Source organism: Paracoccidioides lutzii, assembly GCF_000150705.2.
Source record: "Paracoccidioides lutzii Pb01 unplaced genomic scaffold supercont2.9, whole genome shotgun sequence".
Taxonomy (NCBI): Eukaryota; Fungi; Ascomycota; class Eurotiomycetes; order Onygenales; family Ajellomycetaceae; genus Paracoccidioides; species Paracoccidioides lutzii.
In genome coordinates, this window is record NW_015440955.1 from 757204 (window position 1) to 771701 (window position 14498).

The window sequence follows — 14498 nt, forward strand, 5'->3', positions numbered from 1 at the left end:
TTTTATCAAGCAGATACATTATATACATACATATACCTATGTGAATATACATACTATGCAATAACACCAACAAGCTCCCAACAATAATAACGACGGGAATAGGTGACAGAGGACGGCGTACAGGGTACATGGGATGTGCCTGGCGATAACCCTGGCGATAACGTGGCCCACATTTAATCTTTTTTTTTTTTTGGCTTCTTTTCTCCTGCTGTGTCCGCGGATGAAGGGTTTTACCTGATATATCGATTACCCGCTTCTCACTCTTGCTGGGGGCAACTATGGCTCTCATACGCAATTGAAAAGAAGCTGACCACTTTCCACCTTTCTTCTCGTCCACGAATATGGCACTACATTTGATTGGCGCTCACCATCTCACGCTAATTACAGTTTCTTGCTTCTTCTTCTTCGTCTCTTTACCATCTGTGATTGTGCCGTTTCTTTCCCGACCCTGTTTCCCATCTTACAATATTTTCCTTACCCGTTGCTATTCACTGAACCCGGACGTTACCCACATGGGACCGGGAGCTTTGTTTCGTTTAGTTGAGATTTCTTCTTCTCGTTGCTAATGCTGGTTGAGGAGATGGATGTACATGTTATATAAGAATGTACGGGTGGGCTGGTTGGGTGGAGTTGTCTTTTGGCTTTTCCCTTTCTTGTTTTTCTTCCCGTGTTTATGAGCAGCAGATAAGTTTGCCCCTTGCGTTTCCCGTTTTGGATGAGCATTTCCTCTTGTTGGGAGCTGTGGTATATATACATGGTTGAACGAATTTGGTCCCCTGTATTTTTATCTATTTCTTTGACTGTACCTAACTAGTCACTTCTCTTTCCTATGTTCCGCCCTTGCTCTTGTCGATAAATGCCTTTTTTTTCCCTATCTGATTTTACTGTCTCCGTTTTGCTCCCCCTCCCCCCTCCCCCCCTTTTCCGGCGGGTGATAGATACATTTATTTGCTTCATTGCCTTTTGTTTTTACGGCTTCAAGTTATGGGGGATAGAAGACTGCAGATAATGAACTTTTTGTTGACACTGCTTTTGTCTCTTCGTTCCTCTTGGCGTGGACGATTGGATTATGTGAAAGGAAAAGATAACGCCCGCATGAGCGTCGGCTCCAGGGCTCCCATCTCCCCAGAAGGAGGATTATGTTGACCCGCGAGGAAGTAAACGCGGGTCGAGACAACTGTGCGATGATAATACGGGCACAACGGCTGACTCTCGACCATTTCATTCAGTTACACTATTTTGACGTTTACACCTTTGGACTCCGCACTCGTCATCCCACTGGCAGATGGTGTCAGCTCAAGCAGACACACTTACCGACCATTGCCGTTAATGATGGAGATCGATCCGAGTCAGCAAACGCAGCACACTAACAGCCGTTCGCTTAAAGCCCTCGCCCCAGAATTTTACGGGGAATAGTTAGGGCAAGGCCAAACATCTCGCAGCAGGTACCAGGTACATGTGATACCCTGCCAAAAACCTGCAATTTCCCTGCAAATCCGCTGTAGCGGGGCACATCGCAGGCGTCTCCAGCCAAGCTCGGCCGCGCAGAGCTTGGCAAGTCGGCGCACGTATTCTGCGGTGTTTGCTGTGTTTGCGCTGATGTCGTGATCAGGGACCAATCACAACTGGCTCGAATCAAGCATCGTACTGAGCAAGGGCCAGATGCCGTAAGCGGGCAAAAATAAATAAATAAATGAGATAAAATAAAAAATCTTCCAACGATATCTTTTTTTCTTTTCTCTTTATATTCATGTTCGTTCTCTTCTTCATTTCCATCCCGCCTGCTATATCCCTGCGATCGGGTTGACTGCGGCTGTGGGGTGTTGATGTTGTGTCACGCCTTTCTTTTCTGATATATATCTAGTTGGTTATATATCAACCTCCCCCGCAATTCCGCCGCCATGGGTTCGGTATCAACAGCAGGAGAGGCAGGTATGTTAACACTCATCCTTTTATATATATATAGAAATAAGGTGCTTTACCGTTTGTTGTTCATTTGTGAGGTTTTTATGCTAAATTATCGTTTCAATTTGCACAGTGGCCAGGATCGCATACCTCTCAAGCGAACTCGTATTGTCAGTTCAGCCATCTCTGCAAACCAACTCGCTCTTCTCCAAGCAACTCCGCCTCCTCTCCGACAGCAAAGTGCAAGGAATAGTCTCGCAGAGCGTCCCGGAGGTATGGGTATCCTAGAATTGGCTTTTTGTTTCAAAAAAAAAAAAATCCAAAAAATGTCTTTCAAGACATTAAATCTGACTATTCCGATTTCAGGTCCGCACCCTCCGCCAGAATGAGGACCCTCTGCTCTCCGCTTTTCAACCTCTGAAATCAGGCCACCGAGTTGCCATAACTACTTCTTCCTCCGTTCTTCTTTCATCTATACCATATCTATATAGACTGGCAAACTACCCCATTGTCATTCATGTTTCTCTGGAACCCGCCTCCTTTGCTGATTATTCAGCTATCAGTTCCATCCGCCAATGCGGATTCTCATTCTTGCATTCGGAAACGCTACAAGAAGCACAGGATATTGCGCTGACTGCCCATGCCCTTGCGGCAAAGTCAAGAACAGGTGTCATCCATTTCTTTGACGCAGCCAATTCCCGGGATGATAACCGAATTGCTACGGAGGATCCAGAATTAGTGAAAAATATTTTAAACTTGAACGATGTTCAGCTGGCGCAAGTGCCTTCTGATGCCCCGCATACACTCTATGCAAACTCAGGCCGTATCACTACAGTCGTGGAGGAAGATGTGGCAAATGGCAGTGATGGCCATCCCCCATTATCTGCCTCCCAGATCTCACTCCCATCGAAAACTTCCTCCAACCAGACTTCCTCTGTCGTCTCCTCTCATAGTGATAGCGGCTCTGATGGTGCACCAGAGAGCTCGTCAGCTACCACGGTTGATCCAGTAACTGTTCGACCCTTGGAAGCCGTGGATATCTTCCACATCACCACTAGAATCTGGGATGCTCTGGCGAAGAAAGGTGGACGTAACTACCACCCCATTGAATATACTGGACCGGAAAACGCAAAGTCTGCTATCTTTATTTTCGGCTCTACGGGTGTTTTCGTTGATGTCCTTGAGAACCCTAGCAGTGCGGCCGATTTTGCCAATGTTGGAATTATTACCGCTCGTCTGTACCGTCCTTGGGCCGGACGCCAGATATCGCAAGCCATCCCTAAGTCTCTTAAGCGCATTGCGGTTCTGGAGCAGGTGCGGAAGACTACGCGATGGGGACCCACATTCCTAGACTTGTTGTCTAGCTTATCCCAACCGACTGATGGGGAACAAATGCCCCAACTGGTCGGTTACAGACTGGAGTATGTAGAACCTTCGACATCCCGCCAAGCGCTCCGCGGTGTCTTGCAGAACCTTTCAGCCGATTCACCAATTCAGAATCTTCAAATTGGTAGCGAGAAGATGCCAGAGGAACTTTCGCCTACTATTGCCCCGAAGCAGCCAGATGCTGAAAATGCATACATGAAAATTTTGAACCAGTTATTTAGCACTCGCCTTTATGTTGCCAATCAGCTTGGCGCACAGAATGGGAGTATCTCTAGCACAATTGCATCAAGCCCCGAGTACGGTTTCGGTTCACTAATTGCTCGCATCGAAGGCCGCGAGCGTTTTGTTCGTGAGGTTACTGAAGCTGTCAAATCAAACGAGTTTACAACTGATATTCCCAAGAATTGGCTTTCGCGATGGGCGCTGAATGCCTCAGATCCGGTCAAGGCAAACAGCCTTTCCGCTGATGTCATCTCACGACTAACTGGTGATGGATCATCCCTGGCAAAGAAGCTGCTCCAATCAAAACATTTCTTCACGAAGGAGTCGCAGTGGCTTATTGGGTCCGATGAATGGGCTTACGATCTGGGAAATTCCGGTGTTCACCATGTCCTCGCATCAGGTGTTAATGTTAAAATGCTGATTATCGACTCGCAACCTTACTCTGAGCGCATTGCTGCTGATGCAACACGGAGAAAGAAGGATATTAGCCTTTATGCCATGAACTTTGGCAATGCCTACGTCGCATCCGTCGCTGTGTACAGCTCATATACCCAGGTTCTGCAGGCAATGGCAGAGGCGGATCAATTCGATGGACCATCTGTTGTTCTCGCCTATCTGCCTTACAACAAGGACGGCGAATCACCCCTTGCCATTCTCCAAGAGACTAAGAAGGCTGTCGATTTGGGGTACTGGCCTCTTTATAGATGGAATCCGAATAATGCTGAGAAGGGTGAACCCAATTTTTCTCTCGACTCAGAGAGGATCAAGAGAGAATTGGAAGAGTTCCTGCGACGCGACAATCACCTCACCCAGCTCATGAGGCGACAGCCTCAGTTCACGGCTAACTTGTCGGAGTCATATGGGACGGAGGTTCGGGCACTGCAAAAGCGTGCAGCCAAGGATTCGTACAACAAGCTCCTTGAGGGTCTCTTTGGTGCACCTCTCACTATCTTGTTCGCATCTGACAACGGCAATAGCGAGAACCTAGCAAAGAGGTTGGGTAATCGTGGAAAGGCCCGTCGTCTGAAAACTATGGTTATGGCCATGGATGATTACCCTGTTGAGGATCTCGCCACTGAAGAAAATGTGGTGTTCATCACCAGCACAGCCGGTCAGGGTGAATTTCCCCAGAATGGCCGTTCGCTGTGGGAGGTCATTAAAAACTCTGGAGATCTCGATCTCTCCTCCATCCACTACTCTGTTTTCGCCTTAGGAGACAGCCACTACTGGCCTAGAAAAGAGGACAAGATCTACTATAACAAACCCGGCAAGGATCTTGACTCTCGTGTAGCTTTCCTTGGTGGTAAAAAATTGACCGATATTGGACTAGGAGATGACCAAGATCCCGACGGTTACCAAACAGGCTATCAGAAATGGGAGCCAAGACTGTGGCGGGCATTGGGCGTGGATAAGGTCGAGGGTCTACCAGAGGAACCACCTCCATTGACCAACGAGGATATCAAGATACAGTCCAACTACCTGCGAGGTACTATCGCAAAAGGTCTGCTCGATGAATCGACTGGAGCAATTTCCGCATCCGACCAGCAGCTCACAAAATTCCATGGTACGTACATGCAAGATGACCGTGACGTGAGGGATGCGCGTAAGGCTCAGGGGCTTGAGCCTGCATACTCCTTCATGATTCGATGCAGGTTACCTGGTGGTGTTGCATCCCCAAAGCAATGGTTACAAATGGATGCCATTAGCAGCGCCCATGGCAATGAGACGATGAAGCTCACAACCCGTCAAACTTTCCAATTTCACGGTGTCGTCAAGGGAAAACTGAGATCTGCCATGCGAGTTATCAACCAGGCCCTTATGACGACTATTGCCGCTTGCGGCGATGTAAACCGGAACGTTATGTGCAGCAGTCTTCCCGAGCTGTCATATTATCACAAGGAAGTCCACGCTGTTTCCAAACGCATCAGTGACCATTTACTACCCTCAACAACTGCTTATCACGAAATCTGGCTCAAGGACGAGAATGATAACAAAGTCCAGGTTGCCGGTAACGCTGTTGTCGACCACGAACCCCTCTACGGACCTTCTTACCTCCCTCGAAAATTTAAAATTACCATTGCTATCCCACCACACAATGACACAGACGTCTACGCACACGATATTGGATTGATCGCCATCAAGGGCTCCGATGGCCACTTGGAAGGATTCAACATTCTCGCTGGAGGCGGTATGGGAATGACACACAATAACAAAAAGACATATCCACGGACGGGAAGCATGTTTGGGTACATACCTGCTGACCAAGCTCACATCGTCTGCGAGAAAATCATGCTCGTCCAGCGCGACCATGGCGACCGCCAAAACCGAAAACACGCCCGCCTAAAGTACACAATCGATGACATGGGTGTGGATATCTTCAAGAATAAAGTTGAAAACCTACTCCCCACTGGCCTCCGCTTTGCCGAGCCCCGACTCTTCAAATTCGCCTCCAACATCGACACCTTCGGCTGGCAAAAGGACGAAATTGGTCTAAACCATTTCACCTTCTTCATCGAAAACGGCCGTATCGAGGACACCGCCTCCTTCGCCATGCGCACTGGGCTCCGCAAACTCGCTGAGCTGGGTAGAGGCGAGTTCCGCCTCACCGGAAACCAGCACCTGATAATCTCCAACATCGATGACGCAGATCTCCCAGCCATTAAAATGGTTATGGCCGATTACAAACTGGACAACATCACCTTTTCGGGTTTGCGACTCTCTTCGTCCGCCTGCGTCGCGTTCCCCACCTGCGGCCTGGCCATGGCCGAGTCAGAACGCTACCTACCCATCCTCATCGATAAACTCGAAAGCTGTCTTGAGGAGAACGGCCTGGCGAAGGAGAGCATTGTCATGCGTATGACGGGTTGTCCGAATGGGTGTGCGCGCCCCTGGCTGGCGGAGGTGGCGTTTGTGGGCAAGGCGTATGGTGCTTACAATATGTATCTGGGCGGAGGGTATCATGGGCAGCGGCTGAATAAGTTGTATCGTGCATCAATTATGGAGGAGGAGATTTTGGAGATCATGAAGCATCTGCTGAAGCGGTATTCGCTTGAGCGGCGGGCGGCGGCTGTTGAGGGTGGTGAACTGGAAAGGTTTGGCGATTGGTGTATTCGGGCTGGCATCATCAAGGAGACGACGGAGGGGAAGACGTTCCATGACGATGTGAGTTGAAGATTTTAAAAGTTTTGAAATTTGCTATACATTTTTTACTGACAAGGGTTTGATATAGGTTGCGGAAGATGATGAAGACGAGGAGTGATTGAAATTATATATGTTCCATCTCTGCTTTCTGTTCATGCGTAAATCTTTTTCTCCATATGTTGAAGCGCTTCAACGTGTGTCCGATCCTATCTGTGTTGTGTAGCTTATCAAGACAAATTTGTGGTTTTTCCTTAACCTCCTTTTGCAATGATTCTACTCCATACATCTGCATTTTGACGTGCACATATAGACTCGACTATATATATCCCAACACTCCATGCATTTTCTCATCCTCATGAAATTTGAAGATGTTAAATCGATTTTGTTTTACGTCTTACTTGCTCATTTGCTCATTTCAATGTGTTCTTTGACTGTTTTCACATTGTGTAAATAAATCTTCTCAGATATATAATTTAGACTTCTTTCAGAATATATGATTTGATTTTCTCTTAGACGTTAACATTAACATTTGTATCTAATAAAATCCTCTACAGAGTTTGTAGCTGTGTATGTGAACTGCTCAGTGGCTTAATTAACTATCTTCTCGGTGCTGCAACCATCAACTCTCAGGGTTTTGGGGAGCTTGGACCTAAAGCCGGCTTTTATTTTATTTTTGCGCCCGCAACATCTTAGTGAAAGAACAGCAGATTGTGGAATATCAACGCCGCCACGCCCACTTTCATGCTCTACGATCAAGTTTTCAAATAATCATATATATTACATTTGGCTAGTCCGATGATCTACAAATTTGTATTTTCAATGACTAAGTTGTGATCACCACCCCTTCATCCCCTGTACACATACCGCCCCATTTTCTCCGGTAACATTTGACCATGTCTGGTGAGTCAAATCATAGCTCCTCAATCATCTACCCTAGAACATAAGAAGAGACAACAACATATGGAAAACAAAGACACGAATTTTATTTCTTCCCCCCTTGCAAATTCCACAAGTGCTAAACTAACATGTTTCGCAGCCACCGCCGACCCTACCCCTCATATATCAGTCTCGACCTCCACAACCACCAAGGAAACAAACGCAACTACCCCTTCTACCAACGACCCCACAATAGCCTCCTATGACATCTACATCACAGACTCGCAAATCCGGCGCTTCCTCCTCCAATACCCAGACCGCCAACCCACCCAGCCATATAACGACACAACCCAGCAAAGGCCGACGGAGTTGCGTCTGAAGCCGCGCGCTGGCTTAGTCGAGGTCGACATACCCATTAACACCCATGTCAATTATGACGAGAAGAAGGGCCTTAAGTATGGTAATGCGTTGAGGCAGAGTAGGGTCATTGCTGAGGGTGGGACGATGGGGCTGGCGGGTGGATTTAATACCGGTGCCAGATCGAAGGAGGGTGGTACTGGTGTCGCGGGCGTTGAGGATAGGGAGGACGAGATAACGACAGGCAGAAAGAGAGAAACGATTTTAGCGGGTGACGATGAGGAAATGGTGGGTTATGAGGATGAGAAGGCCGGAGTAATTATGACGACGCAGACGCTGGGGGGAAGGATTAAGGAACCTGTCGATGGGGACCCGGTTTACATGCTGGGTGCTTTTAGAGATAGTATATGTTCCCTGTTACTTTCTCCCTGGGTGTCTGTTTACTAATTTGCATGATTTTAGATGAATTACACCTAGCGCCTCTATCTGCAGTGGTCCAGCTCCGCCCACAACTTCACCATATTGACGCATTCGATGAGGTCGCTGCGCGGACTAAGGGGAAAAGCAAACGTGATGCTGACGAAGAAGGCGGCGCTCGTGCTGCGCAGACGGAAGCTCGTGCCATTGATATGAAGGTCAAATCTGCTGAGCCTGAGACGGGGAACCTTGCAAGTAATAATAACCTGCTTCAAATGATGCAAGATGAAAAGTGGCAGAAATATGCATGGATTGATGAGAATGTACGCAAAAACGCACGCACACGCACACCCACACACCCACACACATATATATCTTATTGGAAATTATCTTGCTAACCTCTGATCTTTGCCCAATTTCTTTAGGATCAACGTTCCTGGGATAAGTACGAGGAATATATGTTTAATCAATCGCTGGATGAGCCGCCACTGCTGCAGTCCGCAATTAGTCCCGAAGACTACATTGATGGTATGAGTGCGCCGAGGATAGACCCGATCAACCCGGAGATGGCTGGGTGGGCAATGAAACTGCGCAGAAAGGCGCGGAGGCCGTCTGATGTCCTCGGGAGGTCGGAGGAGAAGACCAGCCGGAGTGACAGAGTTGATGTTTAGATCATGATTTCCGCCAATTGGTGATGTCTACTATTTATTTGTGTGTGCTATTGGACCATCTGATAGAATTATACCCAACTACTGTGTCAAATAACGTATTATTATATCCTTCGTAATTGTTTATTGTTTGACATTATGTCCAACGGCAATTTGCCCCTTACACAGCTCATTGTTCGATGCTAATCACCTGATCAAGCATAACGTGACTCTCGTTCTCCTATCGGAATAACTATTATCCGCGTATCTTGGCGATCTTGAAAAAAAATGTCAAAGAAATTTTCTGTCGATTTTCATTCGAACGTCAATTACTTTTTACCTGCTCGCAACGAGTTTTTACGCTCTCTTTTCAAGACAGAGAGGAGGAGCTTCTCAATTATCTTATTTCCTCTCTCTCTCTCTCTCTCTCTCTCTCTCTCCTTTTCTTCTTTCTTTGTGTCCATGTTATTCTCTTCTTTCGCTCCATCCTTTTTAAGTTGTCTACTGTTGTACTCAAGAGTCCTTCTATCTCCTCGCAAGCATGTTGTGTCGAGCTGCCCAACGCAGACAAACCCTTCACGGATTCGGTCGATCATATGAACAACTGTCTTCGCCATGGCTGTCTGCAACGTCTCCAAGACTGCGAGCTCAATCGAGCCGGATTCGAACCGTTTACAGACCGCCAATTATTCCTACATTCGAGGCCCCTAATAGCGTGTCTTTGCGGTCAACCCGGTCATTAGCGACGGCGACATCAGACGCCAATATTCCCTTCGGAAACCTCCCATATGGCCATGCGGAGATTCATTCACCTCCTCATTTGTCTCCTGTTTCCAATTCACCATGGAACGAGCGGTTGCCTTATCCCGACCCGGACGACATGGACACTTCATCTCTCATCATTCGGAAAGATTTTCTATTCAGCCAGCCACCTGCGCTTAGAAGATCCAAAGGCATTGGCGGCGAGCTAAGCGAGATGCTTGCCAACATCGATGTCAGCCTTTCCGCAGCCATGTTCAAACGCTCTGAGATTTTGATTCATCGCGTTGCAAAGATAATTGGTTACGGGACACCTGAGGTGCTTGATCTTCATAATAAATATTTACGCTCGATGATATCGCATATGATTGTTCACCGACGCTACGGGATGGTGTGGTGGGCCCAGAAATGGTTTGAAGTCGACATGAAGTATGCCTATGCGGAGCCGGATGCCGCGACATATGCATTGATGATTAAGATGGCGCTGCGCATGTTATTTGAAAACAAGCAGAAGCGTACCGTGAGGAGATATTGGAATCTTGCAAAGGATGCAGAGATTGAAGAAGAGGTGTTGGGTCTTCCTATTCTATCAGAAGCGGACTTAGGTCTTCTTTCGGAGGTATGATTTGCGACTCTTTGATGACATTGCAGATTCTTTCTGCCTTTGTATTTCTAATTGCTAACGGCCCATCTTCAATAGATATGTTCCGAGACTGCCGATGGTGATCCAACTGTGTCCTACGAATCTGACATCGAGCCAGGTGAAGACTTTTCCAAAGTCAATCCAAAATTACACATGCCCGATGATTTGCCCTTTGTTCTCTCTGCCAATCAAAAGGGTCTGGGTCTTAGCTCTCTTAAGGAGACATTATCTATTTTTGATCCACAACAATCCCTTCCTCGACCATCCGATCTGCCTGGTTCCCCAGAGGAACAAGACTTGGTATACGCTGAAATGAGGCAGCGTCGTCTTGAATCGGACTGCGTCGAATCTGCTATCGCCCGCTGGCATAAAGAAAGCGAGAATCTACGCAAGGTAGGGGTCAATCCTGTTCCCGGCAAACCAATGGGCGCTCTGTTGTACGATTGGCATACCCAGCTTATGTCAAAGATTACAGAGGAGCTGGAACGTATTGAGGAATCGGAACGAAAGACACGAATGCTACCAGAGGATGCTAAACGCGTGGAAATATCTCCATATCTAAGGGCAATTAAAATGGACAAACTGGCTGCGCTAACCATTCTCAGCACGTTTAATGCGCTTAATAAGAATGGCGTGGATAAAGGCGTTAAATTAACGATCCTCGTGATGTACTTGGGGAAGTCGATCCATGACGAGTTCATGGCTATGCAGCTTCGCGAGTTGGAAAATAAGTCTAGAAGTAATGGGAGAACCTCGAAATTCATCGATAAACTTGTTCACAAAGGTACACGAAAAGCCCAGGTTCAATGGAAGCGATTAATCGCGAGATTCGAGCAGAGCCAGAGGCCTGTTGAGTGGTCACCGATTGTTCAAGCCAAAATTGGCGCTTGCCTTGCGTTAATGTTGCTGTCGTCCGCAACTGTGCCGGTGTTTTCAAACGATCCAAAGACAAATAAGACAAAGAGATCTGATCAGATGGCCTTCAGGCGGGTTTACCAGTTGGAACGTGGCTTCAGAGTTGGCTATGTGCATGCTCATGATCGCATCGTGGAGAAATTACGTCGAGAACCCCTTGGAGACTTGTTGGCGAAACACTTGCCCATGGTCTGCCCCCCACGTCCCTGGACCAGCGCTCGAAACGGCGGATTTCTTGAATCTCCATCCCCTGTCTTGCGTGTCAAAGAAGGAGATGTATCTCAGTTGAGTTACGTAGAAACCGCTGCCGCACGTGGAGACCTAGATACAGTATTCGCTGGATTAACCGTTTTAGGGAAGACAGGCTGGAAAGTTAACCGAGGAGTATTAGAAGTAATGCTTGAGGCCTGGAATTCTGGCGAAGAAATTGCTAACCTTGCTCCTGAAACTCCTGACATTCCTGAACCAGAAAGGCCTAACACCGAAGATCGAGATGCTCTTATAGATTACTATCGTGCGAAAATGCATGCCGCAAACACCCGTTCAAGTTACCATTCACAACGATGCTTCCAGAACTTCCAGTTAGAAATTGCGCGTGCATATAGAAATGAAACCTTCTATCTTCCCCATAACCTGGATTTCCGAGGGCGTGCATATCCCATGCCACCCTACTTTAACCAAATGGGTGCCGATCATTGCCGTGGTCTTCTTTTGTTCAGCAAAGGCCGCGAATTGGGCACAAGTGGCCTGAGGTGGTTGAAGATCCATCTTGCCAATGTTTTTGGATTCGATAAAGCGAGCTTCCAGGAACGAGAACAGTTTTCAATGGACCATCTCGAAGATATCCGGGACTCAGCCATAAACGGTCTAAAGGGCAAGAAGTGGTGGGTCGATGCTGCAGACCCGTTTCAGTGCCTTGCAGCATGTATTGAATTGACAAATGCTATGCAACTTGAAGACCCAACCAAGTTTGTGTCTCACTTGCCTGTTCATCAGGATGGTTCTTGCAATGGTCTTCAACATTATGCTGCTTTGGGAGGAGACATTATAGGTGCCCAACAGGTGAACCTGGAACCTTCTGATCGCCCCTCCGATATCTATACTGGTGTGGCCGAGCATGTCAAAGCATCCATTCAAAAGGATGCTGCAGACGGAAACGAGACTGCCAAACTCCTTGAAAATAAAATAACCAGGAAAATCGTCAAGCAAACAGTCATGACCAACGTTTACGGCGTCACCTTCCTGGGTGCAATTCGACAAGTACGAAAGCAGTTATTGGATCACTATCCTGAACTCTTTCACTCTGGGGTTGTTGGCCAATATGCCACGTATATTGCACGAAAAATTTTTGCTGCATTGGGTTCCATGTTTACTGGAGCTCACAACATCCAATTTTGGCTTGGTGATTGCGCTAATCGCATCAGCCAGTCTTTAAGCCCAGAGCAGATCGAGACTTTGTCAGACGGAAAGGGTCTCGAGGTGGCTGGGAATTTCAGAGGTTCAAAAAAGTTGGCCAAAGCTATCAAGAATCCCAAAGCGCACTTTAAATCCACAGTTGTTTGGACGACCCCGCTAAAACTTCCAGTTGCCCAGCCCTACAGGGACGCCGCCTGTGTTAGAGTATACAGCGATTTGCAACAGCTCAGCATCCGCAACCCTCAGGCCAGTGACGTTATCAACAAGCGGAAACAATTACAAGCCTTCCCTCCAAATTTTGTCCACTCCCTCGATGCAACTCACATGTTTCTTTCAGCGGTCAAGTGCGATGAACTTGGCCTTTCCTTCTCTGCCGTTCATGACTCTTTCTGGACCCACGCAGCGGATGTCGATACGATGAACCGAGTGCTGCGTGATGCCTTCATTTTAATGCACTCCGAAGATATCGTGCAGAGGCTTGCATCCGAATTTAAAACAAGATATGCAAATCACATGTATCTAGCTCAAATCCAGTCTAGCACAAGAGTGGCCAAAGAGATATCCAAATGGCGCAGAGCCAACAAAGCGAAAAGAGGGAAAGGAGCGCAATTGGGCGAACTAGTTAATGAGTATAAGCGAATCAAGCTTCTTTGTTCGGAGGACCCTGAGTTGCAGGCTGAGGGACGTGAAATGGTCACTGCTGGATCCATCTTTGCGAAGTTTGAGGATGCGGAGTCGTCGCTTGTCGCGTTGCAATCCCTCGGTGTAGCTGGTATCGGTCAAGTCCCGACCGACGAGTCCGGGAAGTCCGACCGAGGTCAACTTGCAACTGCAGAAGGCCTGTTGGATGAACTTGAGGAACCGGACATTGACGATTTGTTTGATGTTGATGCCGTTCAGGTGCCTAACAAACCTACTGAACTCTCGACGGAGGAGTCTGAGAAGCTGGAAGAGCCTTGCGAAACGCAGGATCCGCAAAACCTAAAGGCAAAAAAGACGAGCTCTTATAAGCGCTCCCCAACCTGGGTTTGGTTACCGTTAACTTTCCGTCCTGTTCCCGCGAAGGTAAGCATCCGTCTTAGTTTACTTAAGACTCCCTTTTTAGATACCCGCTCTCTTCTTACTCTCTCTGGCTTTTGTTTACTAACTGGACTCTTTTCTTCGTTACACAGGGTGAGTTCGATGTTAAGAGGTTGAAAAGCAGCGAATATTTCTTCTCTTAATCCGATCTTCGGTTATATATACATTTTGTTTTCGATATGCCTTGTGTGTTTCTTTATACTTGGATGGGAAAAAAAGCAAAATATGCAGAGGGGACGGATCGTCATCTCACTCCAACATGCATATATCAGTAGTCTTTTCGTTTTCGATAATGCACCATCCAATGACATTCCGTTCGGTGTTTATGGCGGCCAGCGAAATTTTTTTTCACTATTTTATCTACTCTTCCTTGTGACTCATCCTAATGTTCTTGAAATCGTTTTGTCATCTTTTGGAAATCTCCTTCCCCTTTGTTATTGTATGAGGGTGGGTGAGGTTCATTTTCTTAGGTGTACATAGATTTTTTTTTTTTTTTTTTTTTTTCCACTCTTAACTGGTTGGTCAGGATATACTATTGTCCACCTTCTCACTGGCGGAACGTGGACCTTGTATTATGTTAGTATTACGCTCTCTTAGCTCTTCCGGCTTTGGTGTTGGGTGTATTCGTATAAAGCATATGCAGCGAACGATGTCTATTGGTGTGTGTGATATTTCTACGATAAACTTGTCCAGCTTCCCAATCTATTTCACGTTCTATTTACATGCACACCATT

At 47.1% G+C, this 14498-nt stretch overlaps 3 protein-coding genes across 3 annotated transcripts; all 3 read left to right on the forward strand.

The window, feature by feature from the left end:
* Positions 1-1901: 1901 nt before the first annotated feature.
* Positions 1902-6772, forward strand: PAAG_03903 (sulfite reductase subunit beta; the record flags this gene model as incomplete). The annotated part of the gene is made up of 4 exons (XM_002794264.2): positions 1902-1932; positions 2039-2178; positions 2272-6675; positions 6743-6772. 4 exons carry the CDS (start codon positions 1902-1904, stop codon positions 6770-6772), a joined length of 4605 nt encoding a protein of 1534 aa, XP_002794310.1.
* Positions 6773-7547: 775 nt separating this feature from the next.
* On the forward strand, positions 7548-8975 carry PAAG_03904 (hypothetical protein; the record flags this gene model as incomplete). The annotated part of the gene is made up of 4 exons (XM_002794265.2): positions 7548-7554; positions 7691-8290; positions 8350-8627; positions 8730-8975. The coding sequence occupies 4 exons, from the start codon at positions 7548-7550 to the stop codon at positions 8973-8975; spliced, it is 1131 nt and encodes a 376-aa protein (XP_002794311.1).
* Positions 8976-9492: 517 nt separating this feature from the next.
* PAAG_03905 (DNA-directed RNA polymerase) lies at positions 9493-13907 on the forward strand (the record flags this gene model as incomplete). Its single annotated transcript, XM_015845099.1, has 3 exons — positions 9493-10329; positions 10411-13749; positions 13857-13907. The coding sequence occupies 3 exons, from the start codon at positions 9493-9495 to the stop codon at positions 13905-13907; spliced, it is 4227 nt and encodes a 1408-aa protein (XP_015702188.1).
* Positions 13908-14498: the final 591 nt, after the last annotated feature.